The sequence below is a fragment of the Ranitomeya variabilis genome, chromosome 2, assembly GCF_051348905.1.
Source record: "Ranitomeya variabilis isolate aRanVar5 chromosome 2, aRanVar5.hap1, whole genome shotgun sequence".
Classification (NCBI taxonomy): Eukaryota; Metazoa; Chordata; class Amphibia; order Anura; family Dendrobatidae; genus Ranitomeya; species Ranitomeya variabilis.
This window is the reverse complement of record NC_135233.1, coordinates 214,004,750-214,022,583: the sequence shown is the minus strand read 5'-3', so window position 1 is coordinate 214,022,583 and position 17,834 is coordinate 214,004,750. Positions and strand designations below refer to the sequence as shown.

The 17,834-nt window shown below is 46.9% G+C and overlaps 1 protein-coding gene across 10 annotated transcripts in view; it reads left to right on the top strand.

The window, feature by feature from the left end:
• The first annotated feature begins 2,297 nt into the window (after window positions 1-2,297).
• The window catches only part of GOLGA1 (golgin A1), a 66,718-nt gene continuing 51,181 nt past the window's right edge, over window positions 2,298-17,834 (top strand). For 2 of the 10 annotated variants that reach the window (XR_013221131.1, XM_077283571.1), the window contains exons 1-12: window positions 2,304-2,410; window positions 5,457-5,725; window positions 5,821-5,911; window positions 7,036-7,110; window positions 8,816-8,913; window positions 11,021-11,053; window positions 12,134-12,262; window positions 13,305-13,474; window positions 15,233-15,344; window positions 15,866-15,961; window positions 16,454-16,579; window positions 17,456-17,551. Coding sequence is in view for 9 of the 10 variants with exons in the window: in XM_077283571.1 (XP_077139686.1) it covers window positions 5,591-5,725; window positions 5,821-5,911; window positions 7,036-7,110; window positions 8,816-8,913; window positions 11,021-11,053; window positions 12,134-12,262; window positions 13,305-13,474; window positions 15,233-15,344; window positions 15,866-15,961; window positions 16,454-16,579; window positions 17,456-17,551 (1,161 nt within the window). In the remaining variant the exon portion in view is untranslated. Of the gene's footprint in view, window positions 2,530-5,456; window positions 5,726-5,820; window positions 5,912-7,035; window positions 7,111-8,815; window positions 8,914-11,020; window positions 11,054-12,133; window positions 12,263-13,304; window positions 13,475-15,232; window positions 15,345-15,865; window positions 15,962-16,453; window positions 16,580-17,455; window positions 17,552-17,834 lie in introns of all 10 variants that reach the window. The other 8 variants (XM_077283574.1, XM_077283575.1, XM_077283573.1 and 5 more) reach the window with 8 other exon arrangements.

Here is a 17,834-nt window from a genome sequence, read left to right as displayed (position 1 = left end):
CTGCACAGAAGGGAATGTGAACAGCGACAAAAACCTGCTAATAGCTAGGCGTTTCGATCTAAAAGATCATCATGGCGACGTTACGAGGCACTGGGGCGGCGATGATTGCAATATGGAGACACCCATAGGACCGGACTGTGCAATTTACATGTAGCGAGGGACATGTATAAAATGCATTTTCAGAGGTACTTCGGGTCTGAGGATATAGAGGGGTTGTAGGAACCCCATTCACATGATCTTAATGGGGAAGGTTTGTAAGTGGGGGGGAATGGTAAAGTGTACTTTTAAATCGGTAAAATTCCAATAGTGCTTGTAAAAATGAGCAACTTTGCAATTTACTTCTTGAAAAAAATCCTCTCTTAAGAATGAAGAGACTTGAATATACAGCCTGTTGCTTAGTTACCGGCTGCTGCTGCATTCTGAGTGACAGTTACCTAATCAATGAGCAGGGGGGAAAGTGCTCTTAAAGGGACTCCGTCAGCACAGAATGACTGTCCAAACTAAACACCGCTCGGTGCTTCTCGGCGGGGCCAATAGTTTATACACGGCTTTCCACCTGCTGGTTTTCCCCTCTGTCTCCACCTCGCTCTTCTTTGACAGCTCTGGCTTCATAAGGGTGGTGATGAATGGAATCCACAGAGGTAGGTAGGGAAGGTGTATATAAATGATTGGCTCCGCCATGCTGTACTGACAGTCCCTCTTCAGTTATTGTCCGTGCCATGATACACCTGTGCTTGGTTTGAGCAGTCATTCTGCGCCGTCTTTTTGTAGGTGTTACAACGCATTTTGGCTGACCCCTGTAGAAGACCCCGGTGCTTGTCATTACATAGCACCCTTAATTCCCTGCCTGTGGCCAGGATTTGGCGGCGACCTTGATTTCTGCTTTATGCTGCTGCATCGCTGTAGGGATCAGACGAAGGGGATCAACCAGAACAGTGAAAGGTACAAAAAAAAAAAAAGTTTTAAACTATGAAAAAAATAAACCTAAAAGTTTGAATCGTCTTGTGTTTTCCTCTATTAAAAGATTTGAAAAATACACACGGGGCATCGTCCCGTTCAGAGAAGGCAGATCTGTGAAAAAATAAAAATGATTAGCCCAATCGATAAACAGAAAAAATGTCAAGAATCCCAATCTTGTGCTTTTTTTGTTTGTTTTTTTTTTTGGTCTCGGCAATACTATAAAAAAAAAAAACAGTAACAAGCGTTCAAAAGGTCACATCAATCCCAAAATGATATAAAAATGTCGTCTCGTCCCACAAAAAAAAAAAGTCATTGGCCAAATAATGAAATTGTGACGTGATTCAAAAAAACGACTCGACCCCCCCAAACTTTATTTTTTAATTATGTTGATTTTTTTTTCTTCTTTATTAAAATAATAAATCTGGACCCATTTCATATCACCGTAATCGTACTGATGAGGCCATTATTGGGGGGGGGGGGGGGGTGTCACAATTTCTACCCACTTGGATTTTTTTTTCCCCCATTTTCCAGTGCACTATATGGTAAATGAAATGGTGTCATTCACAAGTACAACTCATCCAGACACGCCTCATCTGTCTGTGGAGAGAAAAATAAGAGTTATGTCCCTAAGAAGATGAAGAAGAGGGAAATGGAAATTGGCCTCATTGTGAAGGGGTTAAGGGCTAAAAGAAAAAAAAAAAACTCCATGGCGACATATCGCAGCCGAGGACATACATGGTTGCTATGGGCAACAAGGACATTGTTTTCTGTTAATTTTTTTTTTATTATTATTTCTTACCAGGAAAAAAAAAAACCTCATTCCTCCATTAATAATAATATAAAAACAATATTGATGGGGAAAAATAAATGTATTTTTTTCTTATGACAGAATTTTTATTTATTTACCATAGAAAAAAGTTACAAATCTGTATCGCTGCCATGGTAGCGGCACTGTACAGTCTGGGACAATCGCATGCAGGTCATTAGACCCCAAAAGCAATGGTGGCATTGTTTGTCCCCCCCCCCCCCTTTTAGGTTTTATTATTTCCTGTTATTTGGGTTAAATGTTTAGTGTCATTGAAAACACAACTCTTCCCACGAAATTAATAAACATGTCAATGTCAAGAGAAAAGAAAAATCTAAAAGACTACTCCACTCAGGAATGGGTTAATAATTTTGCAGCTATTAACTGACTCGTTTTACTACATCTCCCATCATGCTTTGCGAGGTGTCTCCAGACCGCGCATGTCTGACGCTCTTGACGTCACGGTTCACGCTTCAGCCAATCAAATTGCAACCTTTCGCCTCTCGTAACCTCCACGCCTCCTTCTGAATGAGCCAATCAGCCGGCTGCGCCTCACCTGACCTGAGCGCTTCTGTGACGTCACTGGCCACATCTACCCCTGGAGAGAAGAGCGAGACGAGACCGGAAAACCGGCAAGTAGGCGAGGTGACGTCATGGCGGGAGGCTGAGGGCGCAGTTAGAGGTGGCCGTGCTTATGGGATCACTCAGCCTCCTGGAGGTGACACACTGAGCTCCGGCATATGCCCTGCAACTATGGGAAAGTGGTGTGTGATGTCTCCCAGGAGCAGATATTCCTGACAAGGGTGTTCCTTATACAGGGCTGTTCACACTGTGCAGCCCCCACTACACGTATAGAAGGGGCTGTAACATTAATCCCGCTGCTCAGGGCGGCCGCTCTCCAGGTTTGTGTATTGGAAGCGGGAATATGAGCGAGCGGGATGATCCCTCCAGATGCCTATGTCCGGGTATGAGCAAGCGGGACAATCCCTCCAGATGTCTGTGTCAGGGTATGAGCGAGCGGGATGATCCCTCCAGATGCCTGTGTCAGGGTATGAGCGAGCGGGACGATCCCTCCAGATGCCTATGTCAGGGTATGAGCGAGCGGGACGATCCCTCCAGATGCCTATGTCAGGATATGAGCAAGCGGGATGATCCCTCCAGATGCCTGTGTCAGGGTATGAGCGAGCGGGATGATCCCTCCAGATGCCTGTGTCAGGGTATGAGCGAGCGGGACGATCCCTCCAGATGCCTATGTCAGGATATGAGCAAGCGGGACGATCCCTCCAGATGCCTGTGTCAGGATATGAGCAAGCGGGACGATCCCTCCAGATGCCTGTGTCAGGGTATGAGCGAGCGGGATGATCCCTCCAGATGCCTGTGTCAGGGTATGAGCGAGCGGGACGATCCCTCCAGATGCCTATGTCAGGATATGAGCAAGCGGGATGATCCCTGCAGATGCCTGTGTCAGGATAGGAGCGAGCGAGACAATCCCTCCAGATGCCTATGTCAGGGTATGAGCAAGTGGGACGATCCCTCCAGATGCCTGTGTCAGGGTATGAGCATCAATGCCTCTTATTTTCATTGGCCGATGTCACACCACAGCAATGACTTTGTGCAGGACCCGGTCAATGACACGAGGAGCCGGGGACGCCGTCCGATGAGGGGAGTCTCCCCTCATGCGGCTGTTGATTACTGACGATGTACGGGGTCCTGCCGATCCACGGGCGCTGATTCTAGCCAGAACCTGGGAGAAAAAAACTATACCAGGATCATGGGCTTATTAATTAAATTCTTAAAGTTTATTAATGTGTGTGGTTAGTCAGGGCTCGCCTGTTGGAGCACAGTTGCTGACCATGCTGGCTTAGGCCCCTTTCACACATCAGTTTTTTGCCGTCAGTCACAATCCGTTGGCTCGACGGATCCGTCACAGATTGTGAAAAACTGATGCGATGGATCCGTTTTTTCGACGGATCCAACTAGGGGGGCTGGCTAAAGGATCCTAAAAAAATCGGAGCATGCTCAGTTAAAAAAAACGGAATCCGTCTCCGGATTCCGTCATTTGACGGGCCCGTCGCCCATAGGCTTTCATTCTAGCAAACGACGGATCCGTCGCTGTCCGTTTTTTCGACGGAGACAAAAACGTTACTTTGTCCGTTGTCTCTGGCCGCCGGACAAACAATTTTCGACGGATGAAGCGTGAGGCCATCCGTCGCTAATACAACTTAGTCTATGAGAAGAAAGACTGATGCCGCCGGATTTGTTTTTTTCAAAATTCAACGGATTGAGACTGATAGCAAAAACTGATGAGTGAAAGGGGCCTTAGGCTCTGTTCACACCTTCTTTTTGTCCTATGGGAAAGTCAAACGTTTCTAAAATGTTTTATTGGCAAAGAAAAGTCTTCATCCTGGCTGACGCATGTCAGTGTATTGTTGGGTCTCCTTACTGTTAGGCGTCCATCAAGGTTGGGAGCTTTTCATATGTGAAATATGGTGTGAATGCCGCCCAAGATAGAAAGATGTCTGGACACAGAGCGCTATGTGTTAAGTCATAGTGTCTGCACTGGTCCAAGGTGCTTTCGTCCTTGGATCCCTGGTCCCGCTCTGGTCCATGTCCACCACTCAGCTACTGCAATGAGCAGGGGGAATCAGAATGGACCTCGGAGTGTTGGAGGACAGCAGCCGGGTCTGATGCACGCCCTGATGAGGCAAAGCTGCTTTGGTGGCACTAGAGGAACCTACATAATACGCCAGTGGTTTTAATGTTCTAGCTCAGTGATTGGTTGCAACGCTGTTGGCGTGATAGACTCTGCACTGGACCTGGGGAGGGTGAGTAAAGCTCAATATTTATAATTAACTGCTCCCAGGGGACCTTGATTTAAAAAAAAAAAAAAAAAAGGGCAAGCCGCCTCTATTTGCAGCTTTCAGAGGGCGCACATTTCAGATCAACAGTTGGGACGGGAAAAAATTGGTCAAACTGTTGATCATCAGGAGCGCTCTCCCCCCCCCCCCCCCCCCCCCCCCAGCAAGCAGGAGGCTGCGAACAATGCGCTCTTGAAGGACAAAAGAAAATATTAAAACCCCTTTTAATCTTCCCCATAATGTAGATTTTCTGTGTGGATTTTGCACAAAGAAAGTTGGCAGCGTATTACTGTACCAGGAAAATCAACTTTTTTTTTTTTTTTTTTTTTTAACCAAATCAATGATTTTCAAAGTAAGTACACGAGTCTCATCAGGTCCGGGAGATCTGTTTAGTAATATATGCAGTTTATATTGTGAATTCTGATGAGAGATCCCCTGTAAGTCCCAGCAGGTCACTTCTTTATGTGGATTTTCACAGCAGATTTTACCCATTGCAATGTAGAGGGGTAAAAAGCGCGCGTAAGAATGATTGTTTCTGACCATAAAGCCAACGTTCATCTGTATTATAAGCAGCCAGAAAAATCCATGTTGTCACCAGTGATTCTTCGCGTGTAAGCCGCCAACTGTACGGGGAACCTGTCGGCGCAAGCGAGCGACAGTCGGCCATCGTTATGGGCAGAAATCTGCCAATGTCAGCCCCTCTATATCTCCCTAAGTCACTCATTCACTCGTTTTTTTTTTTTGTATTATTTTTGTGCATTTAATGCTTTAGCAGAGCTCTAAAGCTGCGGCTGCTTTTCGTGCGGTGACTTTTGCTTTCTGCGTTCTCGCAGGATGGAAGCGAGTGTGGATTCTGCGATCTGAAGCCCGGCGCTGCTTGGTGGAGCTCATCCCCGGCACGGCCTGAGCACCCCTTCGACTCTGACACTCGTCCCTCTTTGGGCTGGGAAGCAGTGGGAGGGGTGCAATGTTCACCAAGCTGAAGAAAAAACTTGCGGAAGAGGCGGCCATCGCTCCGCGGCCCGGGGGCGCCGCTCGCATCCCGCGCTCTATCAGCAGAGAGTCGATCACGTCTGTCGGGGCGGACTCCGGAGATGACTTTGTGAGTGACAGGTGATATTAGCTCTGAATGTTCCCGACAGCTGAGATCTCCCTATTGTACCATATGCTCAGGTTATCACGTGATTCTTCTCGCAGGCCTCGGATGGCAGCAGCTCCCGAGACGATTTGCCTTCCCAAATTTCCAGGAGGAATGAGCATATCCGCAGATTGGAAGCCAAACTATCAGGTATCCACCTTATAATATCTCATTTCCGGTGAATCGAATTCTTTGATCCATCCACTTTTTATAAGAACCATCTTGGGTATGGAATGAATGAGTCTTGCCCTGTACTATATTGACCCACTCAGACACTTGGACGATGACTATGCCATGCAGGGGTCCCAGTGTCTCTTTTTGCATTAGTCGATGTTTTGTTCTGCAGACTTCTTAAGAACATTTTGGTGGCTTGACGTTTTTGTGTGCCTAGTTGGACGATATTCCACAGGTCAAGATAGCCGAACTCCATGATGTCCAGTTCAGACTTTGAAGCCAGCACGTGGGCGAGACCGCTAAGCTTTAATACGCATATTTGGGGCCTATGAAACGAGCTAGAAGCACCAATCCTGGCTTAATTTGTGTTTAAAACCAACTTCATGCACTGAGAACCTATCTGTTATGTGTTTTAGACCCTTTCGATGAATGTGACCCAAGTGGCAAAATTGCTCCAAAAATTGTAGTCCAAAGTGACCCCAGTAGCAAATGGTGTAAAGTTACCCCAGAAGTCATCAAAGATTTAACTCCAAGTAATAAAAGTTTTAAGAAGTTGCAAAATGTTGGCGCAGATCAGAGTTTACACCAGCAGTGCCAAAATGGACGGGACGGGAGCACGGCGAGGGGGTGATGCCACGACATGTCTAATCCCATTAATGATTGGTTATTGGTTGTGTGAACTGTGACCATGTGTGTTCCTGTAAGGCCACGTTCACACGCTCAGTACTTGGTCAGGAGAGGGTGATAAATACAGAAGTGGTGACGTGTCTCTATTAGACTTTTCCTCTGATTGTCCCTCTCCTGGATTTGACTTACAAATACGGATATAAAATACTGACCGTGTGAACGTGGCGTCATTGTGTGTCCAGATCTCCTTGCTGTCCTCAGCATGGTCGCTGATGGTTTCCCCATAAGTGTCCGCTCCTGTTAGCGCCTCCCAGTAGTACATTGATTTTAGACGTGTGACTATTCCTGCCCTTCTCCCACTCATGTTTTTTTTTATTTTATTTTTTCCTTTGTTACCCCTCTCCCTTTCTGTCCTGTCTCGCCTTTTCCCACTCCTCGTCCTTCCATCCTGTATGTCTACTTCACCTACAAAGATTACGCAGAACAGCTCCGAAACCTACAGAAGACCAAAGAAAAGCTTGAGCTTGCTTTAGAAACGCACCAGGATTGTACGTATCTATAGAGTCACGTCGTCCCTTCTCCCTGTCCTGTCTCTGACCGCCATCCTTCAGGTTGTCTGTTTTTTTTTTTTTTTGCAGTTTTTCTTAAAGGGCTTCTACACAATCTTGCCTTTTGACCGTGCATGCTCGGAAAATAAAAAAATGCTCTTTTATGTCCAGGTACAGACATAACCCTGTCTGTTGCACACGGCTGGTACTTTGTGTAGAAATCCTTTATTGTCTGTCTTTGGGGGAGGTTTTACTGATTGAAAACTGGAATATCCCTTTAAGTAGATGGACAGAGCCGCAATTTCAGACAAGACCCAGAGGCAGAAGTGCTGCTGTTTCTCGGGGGGAATGTTTTTTTTAATCCTGTACAAACCTTTAAGCTTATTAATTATCACCGCGCACTAATCCTTCAGATTGCTAATAACGATTCTTCTTATATGCATTTATCATGCAATCCAATAACCTCGTTATTTTCATTATGAGCCGCTTGTGTCCTCTGGTTTTATCGCATGTTTAGTGGAGGCGCCTTTCGCACTGGCATTTCTGTCTCCACCATGGTTCGGCTGGCCATACGCCTCCTAACCTCCCCTATTGCACATGCATGCTCCATTATGCCAAGCGTGCATATGCTATCACATGGGAGGGGAAGTAAGCCGCTGTCAGACAGCAATAAAAAGAGTCTAGAACAAAAGGATTGGGCATGTTGAAATTCAGCATGGCCGATCTTCCTTGTCACTGACACCTACCAGTGCAGGAGAGTCAGGACACAACCTTACACATTATATGGATATATTTACTGATTGGTGGAGGTCTGACCACTGATGAGCAGGTCTGAGTGCAGCCCCCTGCCTGGGACTGAGTGCAGCCCCCCGCCTGGGACTGAGTGCGGCCCCCCGCCGGGGACTGAGTGCGGCCCCCCGCCGGGGACTGAGTGCGGCCCCCCGCCGGGGACTGAGTGCGGCCCCCCGCCGGGGACTGAGTGCGGCCCCCCGCCGGGGACTGAGTGCGGCCCCCCGCCGGGGACTGAGTGCGGCCCCCCGCCGGGGACTGAGTGCGGCCCCCCGCCGGGGACTGAGTGCGGCCCCCCGCCGGGGACTGAGTGCGGCCCCCCGCCGGGGACTGAGTGCGGCCCCCCGCCGGGGACTGAGTGCGGCCCCCCGCCGGGGACTGAGTGCGGCCCCCCGCCGGGGACTGAGTGCGGCCCCCCGCCTGGGACTGAGTGCGGCCCCCCGCCTGGGACTGAGTGCAGCCCCCCCATAGGGATGTGAATGCAGCCCCATTCCACCGATCAGTGGGGTCCGTGTCAGATCTCCAGCAATTAACCATGTATTTTCTTTCCACCAGGGAACCTCTTTGATATTGAAGGCTAAGTGCACTTGTCAGAAGGCCGACGCTCTTCATAGCGGCCATTTGTGATATAATCTGGTTTGATCACTTTCTCTGTAAACCTTGAAAACACGTTTAACCACTAATGTTTTACCATTGATTTTTACCTTGCATGAGGCGTCAAATACAACAAAATCACACAATCATTAATGAATTTACCTGTGTATTAAAAATGTCCTCCTAACTGATATTAATGTCCTATTCTTATGGCCCTGAGAGTTTGAGCACTTTGTGTTTCACCTACTAATCTGTACACCGACCTATTGGCGGTCTGTGTGATGGAGATGGTCTGCTTAGTGACTCGCTGCTTCTGTCCCAGCATCAATGAGGAAGTTTCAGGACCAAAATGAGTCGTATCAGGCGACCCGGGCCAAGATGGCGGAGGAGTATGCGCTGTCTCTTGAAAAGAAAGACCAGGTGGGTGTGAAGAGCGGCTTCTGTGTCCCTTTTGTATTTTCTGCCCTGTCTTGTCATGGACTCTGTTCACATTTCCACTAGTCTTCATTTGTATATCTAGTATCTTATTTATCTAGTATCTTATTTCATGGGGGGAGTTTTCTTTATTTTGCTGTACACCCCTTTATTTCCTTTGTTAAGATAAAGCTCAAGGCAGGGTATACGTACAAAATAAAATTAATCAATCGAAAATTATATGCAAAACAACTTTTTCTCAATTAAAGCTACTACGTATACCAACGTGGACTGAGTAGTGGACAACTCGGAAATTTTATAAGCAAAACAAGAGAACAAAAGGAACCGAATCCATGCCCAAGTTAAATAATGATATATTTATTAAAGATATAATACACCATCTGGTGAGGGAGGGGGATACCATACAGAAGGGCACTACTCCAGGAGACGGAAAAGTATTTTTACGATACATTCAGGTGCCACATGATAATACATAGGTCTACAATATAAATAAATAATTACATACATGGCACCAATAGTAGCTAATTAGTATCCACAGGAAATAATGTGGCAAGTGTGTGTATAAAGGTACATAGTAACGATGATAAGGTGCAAGTGCAGGGTTACTTAGGATAGTAAATGCTGATGGGTTTTCAAAGACTAAAGTGCACACAAAACCCCAATTGTTTGCGCTTTTCCAAAATTGTGGGTAAACAGCTTTGTTTCAAGCGTGTGGTGCTCATTCAAGCTCACCTGTGGCAAGTGACAGGTGTGGGCAAAATGAAAATCACGCCTGAAGCCAGAGACAAAGGGGAGCAGTTGATTCTGCCTATGCAATGTTTGTTTGGACAAAGGTAGCTGAGACGTGTGCTACAATTTGCATAGTTTTTGGTTTAAAGGGCCTGATTACAAGATTAAAATATAAAGTGAAGGTACCTTCACATTAAGCGACGCTGCAGCGATAGCGACAACGATGCCGATCGCTGCAGCGTCGCTGTTTGATCGCTGGAGAGCTATCACACAGACCGCTCTCCAGCGACCAACAATGCCGAGGTCCCCGGGTAACCAGGGTAAACATCGGGTTACTAAGCGCAGGGCCGCGCTTAGTAACCCGATGTTTACCCTGGTTACCAGCGTAAAATGTAAAAAAAAGCAAACAGTACATACTCACCTTCGCGTCCCCCGGCGTCCGCTTCCTGCACTGACTGAGCGCCGGCCCTAACAGCAGAGCGGTGACGTCACCTCTGTGCTGTACTTTCACTTTACGGCGCTCAGTCAGTGTGGGAAGCGGACGCCGGGGGACGCGAAGGTGAGTATGTACTGTTTGTTTTTTTACATTTTACACTGGTAACCAGGGTAAACATCGGGTTACTAAGCACGGCCCTGCGCTTAGTAACCCGATGTTTACCCTGGTTACCAGTGTAAAACATCGCTTGTATCGTTGCTTTTGGTGTCAAACACGACGATACACGCCGGTCTGACGACCAAATAAAGTTCTGAACTTTGTTCAACGACCAGCGATATCACAGCAGGATCCTGATCGCTGCTGCGTGTCAAACACAACGATATCGCTATCCAGGACGCTGCAACGTCACGGATCGCTAGCGATATCGTTTAGTGTGAAGGTACCTTTAGCTTGTAGCCTGTTAACTTAGAAACCTTGGTCCTGCATACCATAAAATGCATTTTTATTGGGATTATTTATGAAAAAAAAATAAACTAGAAAATCATATTAAAAAAAATTTTGTGCAGAAGAACCAAAATAAACAGAATTTCCTCTTGATAAAAAAAATTGTATTGACGAATATATAGAACATATATATATATATATATATATATATATATATATCAATCAGGCACCACATGATCCTCATGGGCGTGTCTTTCAGCTGCTCTGAATAATTACCCTTTGAGCACCGCCCTGTTGTGAAGAACATACACATCAGTAGTGATGTTGGTGCGTCTTCAGTAACTTAGAGGGACTTTATCCAGTGCTTTCTTCCAGAATTGGCACTATGGTGGGCCATGGGCGCTGTGTGGTATTGAGATTAACCTCCGTTAATCCAATTATGGAAATCAAGCTAACTATGAATGTTTTGTTTTCTTATTTAAGGAGTGGCTAGTGAAGCTTGCAAGTCTTGAAGAGGTAATTTAATAGTGGAATTAAGCAATTAAATATAATTTAAATTAATTTAACAATTTTTTTATTTTTTTTTCTACTGAACCTTTGTTGCCTGTTAGAGCCACACTTGGTGTTCGCTAACGTATAGGCTTAAAGGAAATAGAAAAAAAAAATTAAATCTAAAAATAAATAAACACATATTACTATTTTAACCATATGAATAGAGAAAAAAACACTCCTATCCTCCTTCATGTAACATCCCCTATTGGATTATGAATAACACTCTCTCTGTGGGACAACCCCTTTAAAGTGAGCCTGTCGCTAAGAATATACTGATGGTAGTTTAGCGAAACGCGTGTCTAACTATCCTTATTCTTTTGTTATCTGTTGTGCCAAAAATTAATGCAAATTAGGCTCACAAGTGCACTTGTGGGGAGTTTCGGTGCACTTGCAGTCCTCGGCTCCTCTTCAGTTCTTCCTGCCGGTGACGTCCCTTACTTCTTGAATGACCGCACTGTCTTCATTCCGCCAATCCTCTGTCTCCACTTACAATCAAGAAGAAGGGACGGCGCAACCAAAGAGGAGCGGAGGACTGCAAGTTCACCGATTTTTCTCACCAGCGCACTTGCAGACCTAATTTGTACATATCATCGAACATGAATTTCGGCATAAAGGAGCACCGGATAATGACAGAATAGGAAATGTTTCCCTGCCCTGTTCTGTGGTAATTTCGGCACATTCTTACAGACCCTTTACACTACTTTGTACTATAGGGGAAGCGTTCTAATGCCGAAAACTGCCAAAAACAGTGTGTACGAGAACCAAACCACAGTCCTTTATTTTCTGAAAATAATCTTAAAGAAAAACCTTAATAAAATAACTCTGGTCCTGTACATCCAGCATCGGTCTGGACCCAAAAAGAAACATTAAATCTCCGACATCCTCCAACCTCGAGAAGCTTTTATGATTATACTCTAGTATTGTGCAAAAGTGGTAATGTGATATAATGTAACCTGAGAAAGGATACAGATGGGGCGATGTTATGGGGTTGATTACTTTTACGGCCGCGCAGCTCCTGAAATCTTATGTTTTTGTACTTTCAAGGAAAAGAGAAAACTTTCCGAGCAGGTGGAACTTCTGAAGAGGCAGAGTATCTCCTTGTTCCAGAAACGAGAAGATCTTGATGAGTTGGAAGTGTTTCAGCAGCAAGAAATAGGAAAAATCAAACACATGGTAAGAACGATGGAGCCGATCCTTGTTCTTGTAAGGTTTCTAGGACGGCACGTTTCTTACAAAATGTGGGAGTCCTCGTGTGCAGAAGTGGAGCCGCACCAACAGAGCTAAAACGTGGTTGGTACAATTGTTTTTTTTTACCTCCCACCCTGTATTTTTTCAACAGCCTACTGTCATATGGTTTTCCATTCTTTTTTTTTTTTTTGATAATTGACATACCAGTCTATCATTGTGGTTAATTGTCCTGTTACACTTATGGCTACTCAACATGTAGTTTACTGATTGTCCACGTTAGGGCATTGCAGAGATATAAGGGTCAGCCGACAAGGAGCCGGGGGCACCACCCCTTAGGGTGCCAAACTCCGCTGGTAGGCAGGCTGCAGAACAGGTATTAGGATAGGGTGAGGTTAGCTATCCCCATGATTTATCTCTGTATCACTCTTACCCCTTTTTGTATGTATGTCCGTTATTGGAGGTTATGCATCCTTTTAATGTATATCTAACAAAAATCAATTTTTAGGTCTTTTTTCTATGATAAATGTGCTTTATAGAGACCACACATTTATGATTTTTCTGAGTTACTGATTGCAGATTTTTAGCAAAAGTCCGGACAACTCCTTTAAATGCTGCTGTTTAGTAATTGACAGCTATATGTAAGCCGGCTCCACACACCCTGACCTGCGCAATGACTGACTGATCTGCGTGGGATGGATCGTTACGGGGTTACTTTTCTAGTGTCACCGCTGTCACCTTCCTTTAGAGATTATCTGAGGATACTTGGGAGACCCTTAGAGAAAGAGGAAAGCGGACGAACCTTTACAAAGAAAGATGCCCAGATGTTTTTCTACCCCTGTACTTGTTTCTGCCCCAAGTCTTTTACACCCATATATTTTGGGGGTTTCAGACATTTCTGGAATATGTGTCCCTTACATTTCCACAGCTGTCTTTGTTTCCGTACAGAGAGGGAACACTTTTCTTATGGCTCCACGTCATTGCATTCATGCTTAGTCTAACGGAAGATTTTGCTTTTTGCTCGTGTCAGCTGTTAAAGAAAGAAGAATTGCTGAGCAAAGCTGAAACCGACTTAAAGCTAAAGCAGAGAGACGCGGAGACATCTCGGGCAGAGCTGCAGAACAGTCGGCGCGACTCGGAAAAACTCAAGGAAGACGTTCATCAACTCCAGGAGGAGAACGTCAGACTGGCAGAGCAGAGGTAAGCACCAGAGGAAACACTGACCTATGTGCCCGGAAGATTGCACAGGGAAAATACCGCATAGTTGCTCATAGTAATAAAAGCGCACAGCTCCTTCCCACATGTCGCACTACAGCGAGGCTCCTTCCCACGTGTCGCAGTACAGCGAGGCTCCTTCCCACATGTCGCAGTACAGCGAGGCTCCTTCCCACATGTCGCAGTACAGCTCGGCTCCTTCCCACGTGTCGCAGTACAGCATGGCTCCTTCCCACATGTCGCAGTACAGCGAGGCTCCTTCCCATGTGTCGCAGTACAGCTCGGCTCCTTCCCACATGTCGCACTACAGCACGGCTCCTTCCCGCATGTCGCACTACAGTATGGCTCCTTCCCACATGTCGCAGTACAGCGAGGCTCCTTCTCACATGTCGCAGTACAGCGAGGCTCCTTCCCACATGTCGCAATACAGCGAGGCTCCTTCCCACATGTCGCAGTACAGCACGGCTCCTTCCCACGTGTCGCAGTACAGCATGGCTCCTTCCCACATGTCGCAGTACAGCACGGCTCCTTCCCACGTGTCGCAGTACAGCTCGGCTCCTTCCCACGTGTCGCACTACAGCACGGCTCCTTCCCGCATGTCGCACTACAGCATCGCTCCTTCCCACATGTCGCAGTACAGCTCGGCTCCTTCCCACGTGTCGCAGTACAGCATGGCTCCTTCCCACATGTCGCAGTACAGCGAGGCTCCTTCCCATGTGTCGCAGTACAGCTCGGCTCCTTCCCACATGTCGCACTACAGCACGGCTCCTTCCCGCATGTCGCACTACAGCATGGCTCCTTCCCACATGTCGCAGTACAGCGAGGCTCCTTCCCACATGTCGCAGTACAGCGAGGCTCCTTCCCACATGTCGCAGTACAGCGAGGCTCCTTCCCACATGTCGCAGTACAGCTCGGCTCCTTCCCACATGTCGCAGTACAGCTCGGCTCCTTCCCACATGTCGCAGTACAGCATGGCTCCTTCCCACATGTCGCAGTACAGCGAGGCTCCTTCCCACATGTCGCAGTACAGCGAGGCTCCTTCCCACATGTCGCACTACAGCATGGCTCCTTCCCACGTGTCGCACTACAGCATGTCTCCTTCCCACGTGTCGCACTACAGCATGTCTCCTTCCCACGTGTCGCAGTACAGCATGGCTCCTTCCCACATGTTGTAGTACAGCTCGGCTCCTTCCCACATGTCGCAGTACAGCATGGCTCCTTCCCACATGTCGCACTACAGCACGGCTCCTTCCCATATGTCTCACTACAGCATGGCTCCTTCCCACATGTCGCAGTACAGCGAGGCTCCTTCCCACATGTTGCAGTATAGCATGGCTCCTTCCCACATGTCGCACTACAGCATGGCTCCTTCCCACGTGTCGCACTACAGCATGTCTCCTTCCCACGTGTCGCAGTACAGCATGGCTCCTTCCCACATGTCGCACTACAGCGCGGCTCCTTCCCACATGTCGCACTACAGCACGGCTCCTTCCCACGTGTCGCACTACAGCTCGGCTTCTTCCCATATGTCGCACTACAGCGCGGCTCCTTCCCACATGTCGCACTACAGCGCGGCTCCTTCCCACATGTCGCACTACAGCATGGCTCCTTCCCACGTGTCGCACTACAGCTCGGCTTCTTCCCATGTGTCGCACTACAGCGCGGCTCCTTCCCACATGTCGCACTACAGCATGTCTCCTTCCCACATGTCGCACTACAGCATGGCTTTTTCTGGTTTCACAGGGTAGAACTGGCAGCGGCTCAGGAAGGGGCAGAGAAGAAGATTACGGACCTGGAACAGAGACAACAAGAACTACAGGACTTTATCCAGCAGCTGTCCCTGGACTTGCAGAAGGTCTGCTGTCAACATTTAATAGAACTTTTCTTTTTTTTCTTTTACCTACTATTACTAAAAATATTTTGGGGTGTCGCTAGAAATTCACTTTTATTAAAATTGGTTTAAAAGTAAAAAACCAAAGAAGTTTGCACTTAATAAATGAATGAATAAAGTAGAAAGCTGGGCTTGTAGGATTAGTTTGTCACTCCTTATATACTCGCCGTAGAGAAGATTACCTAGGGGCGCAGAGAGACAGCCGTATTTTTCATGCAAGGATCGCACCGCAATTCTCGGACTGACCTGAGTGTGACAGCTGCATAGAAATACATCACGCTGTCATGCTAAGGTCAGGAGAGGTGCTGGGCCAGTCCGTGCACTGTGATGCAAAGCTCGCACGGGAAATAAGGTCGTCTGTCTGTGTCCTAATAGATTTGCTTAGAAAATACTTAAGATTACTCGTCTTGCACCTTCCTTTTAAATACTCCAGTATAGAACCACATGATTATTATCTGGCTCTTACCGTCTTCCCCTGTACTTAGGCCCAGTCCGGAGCCTCTAGCGCTGAGAAGAGACTGGCTGAGATTCGGGATGGGTACGAAGCTCTGAAGCTGCAGCACGAACAGCTGAAGTGTAAGGTACGGCTCCTCTGCGCTCCTACAGATATTGGTGGAGCCATCGACCGGCTGCTTTCTAAGTCCTGTTCCCACTGTCCATTTGTGTTGACACTAAGCTGAAGGGTTTGGGGGTCACGTAAATGAAAAGTGAGAATTGTGAAGTTTTTCAATCCATCATATGATGTAATACAATACAGAGGGCGACTATACGTAGTGAAATGCGCTGGAATTCTATCTGCGGTTGCAGGAAAAATGTGTGTACGTGTTTTACACCTCTGCACATTTTTGAAAAGTGGATTTGAGAAAACACAGCATAAATTGTCAAATTTGGACAAAATTGTTGGCACTAAAATATTTATTGCTCTTACGTAAGCCATCCAAAATGTATTGTGAAAAAAAAAAAGGTGTATTGACATGTAGCCAGGTGGGGGACCTGCTGCTTTCTTTTAAGAAACATGGATTCTTGCTAATAAAACTTCATCCTGATACTGACACACATTTTTTTGGGAGTAGATGGCGGTAGAAGCTGAAGAAAAGGACGCCGTAATAGTTCGTCTTCAAGAGAGAGTCAGTTCGCTGGAGAAGATGCTTGAAGGAACTTACTCCGGCGAGGAAGGTCTGCAGGAACTTCTTAAGGAGGTGAGCACATTCTGGAGACCTCCTGGTGACCAGTATGTAGAAGCTCCATATTGGACTTTAAAGAAAAAACTTGGAAAGAACTCGGCGAGCTGTGCGTGGAAAAGGAGTCAGCGGCCATATGGGGGTCGAGCTACAGACCGCCTTCCCATCCGATACTTGCCTGTGATGCCGGTCCCTCACTTGGATCTGCGTTCCAGCTGTGGTCATAGCGGTGGGTCAAGTTGTAGCGTAGTGACAGCGCTCCCTGCCTGGAGACGGAGATATATAGAGGAGATCCCTAGATCTTGATACTGCTGAGTTTCCCTCCCAGCAGTCAACATTTCTACAGCGCAGAAGCAAAGGGTGTCGGAAGGTTTCCTGGTGCTCAGAAATTGGGCTGTGGTAGGGCGATGACCCGCAACTAGAAGATGGGGTGCAGCAGGTGAGCACCAAAAATAAAATAGCACCCGTGCATCCTCTGGGAGAAGGCAAAAGGATGCAGCTAAGTGAAGAAAATATGCCCAAAAATCACATACTGCAACTCCCATGTGCCAGAGATCCGTAGCCACAATGCAAGGGTCCTAAAGTGGGTCCCCAACAGTATCCCGTTTTTCAGCCTTAGCACTGGATGAGGAAGAGGACGGGTCTCCTGAAGTGTCCCCATCTGCAGATCTGTAGGGGAAAAGGGCCGCATGGAAGAACAGTGCTCTCCTGACAGTGCACCATGGCTAGATGTTTGAGTACAAGAAATAAGAGTAATGCTGCGCTGGATGCACGGACAGGGCAGGTCGGCCACATCCACCAATCTATTTCCATAAACCGCCACGTAGTGACGCCGCGCACTACAGCAGTTACCCTATTACACGCCTGTTCTAACACCGACATTAATATTTGCAGAAAGCCACCCTGGAGATGAGACTGGACGAGACAAGACAGCAACTTTTGGAGACCCGGACTGTACACGTAGATACAGTCACCCAGATGGAGTCCCAGGTAAATACCTGAAAATCGGAAGTTCGACCACTTTCTTCTGCCTTTACTGGGGACATTTTGGAAAAGCTAGATCATTTTTGTAAACCTATTTCATTATTTCTCTTATACCGGTCCAGAGTTACGACTTGTAATGTAATCCAGAGCTGCATTCGCAATTCTGCTTTCTCTTGGAGTTGGAAGATATTCCTACTCTCCAGTTCCTAATGTAGAGATATCACATTTTGCAGAGTATTAAATAGCCAGATCAGACAGTGCAAAATCCTGCCCATCGGTGGCCCCGTCA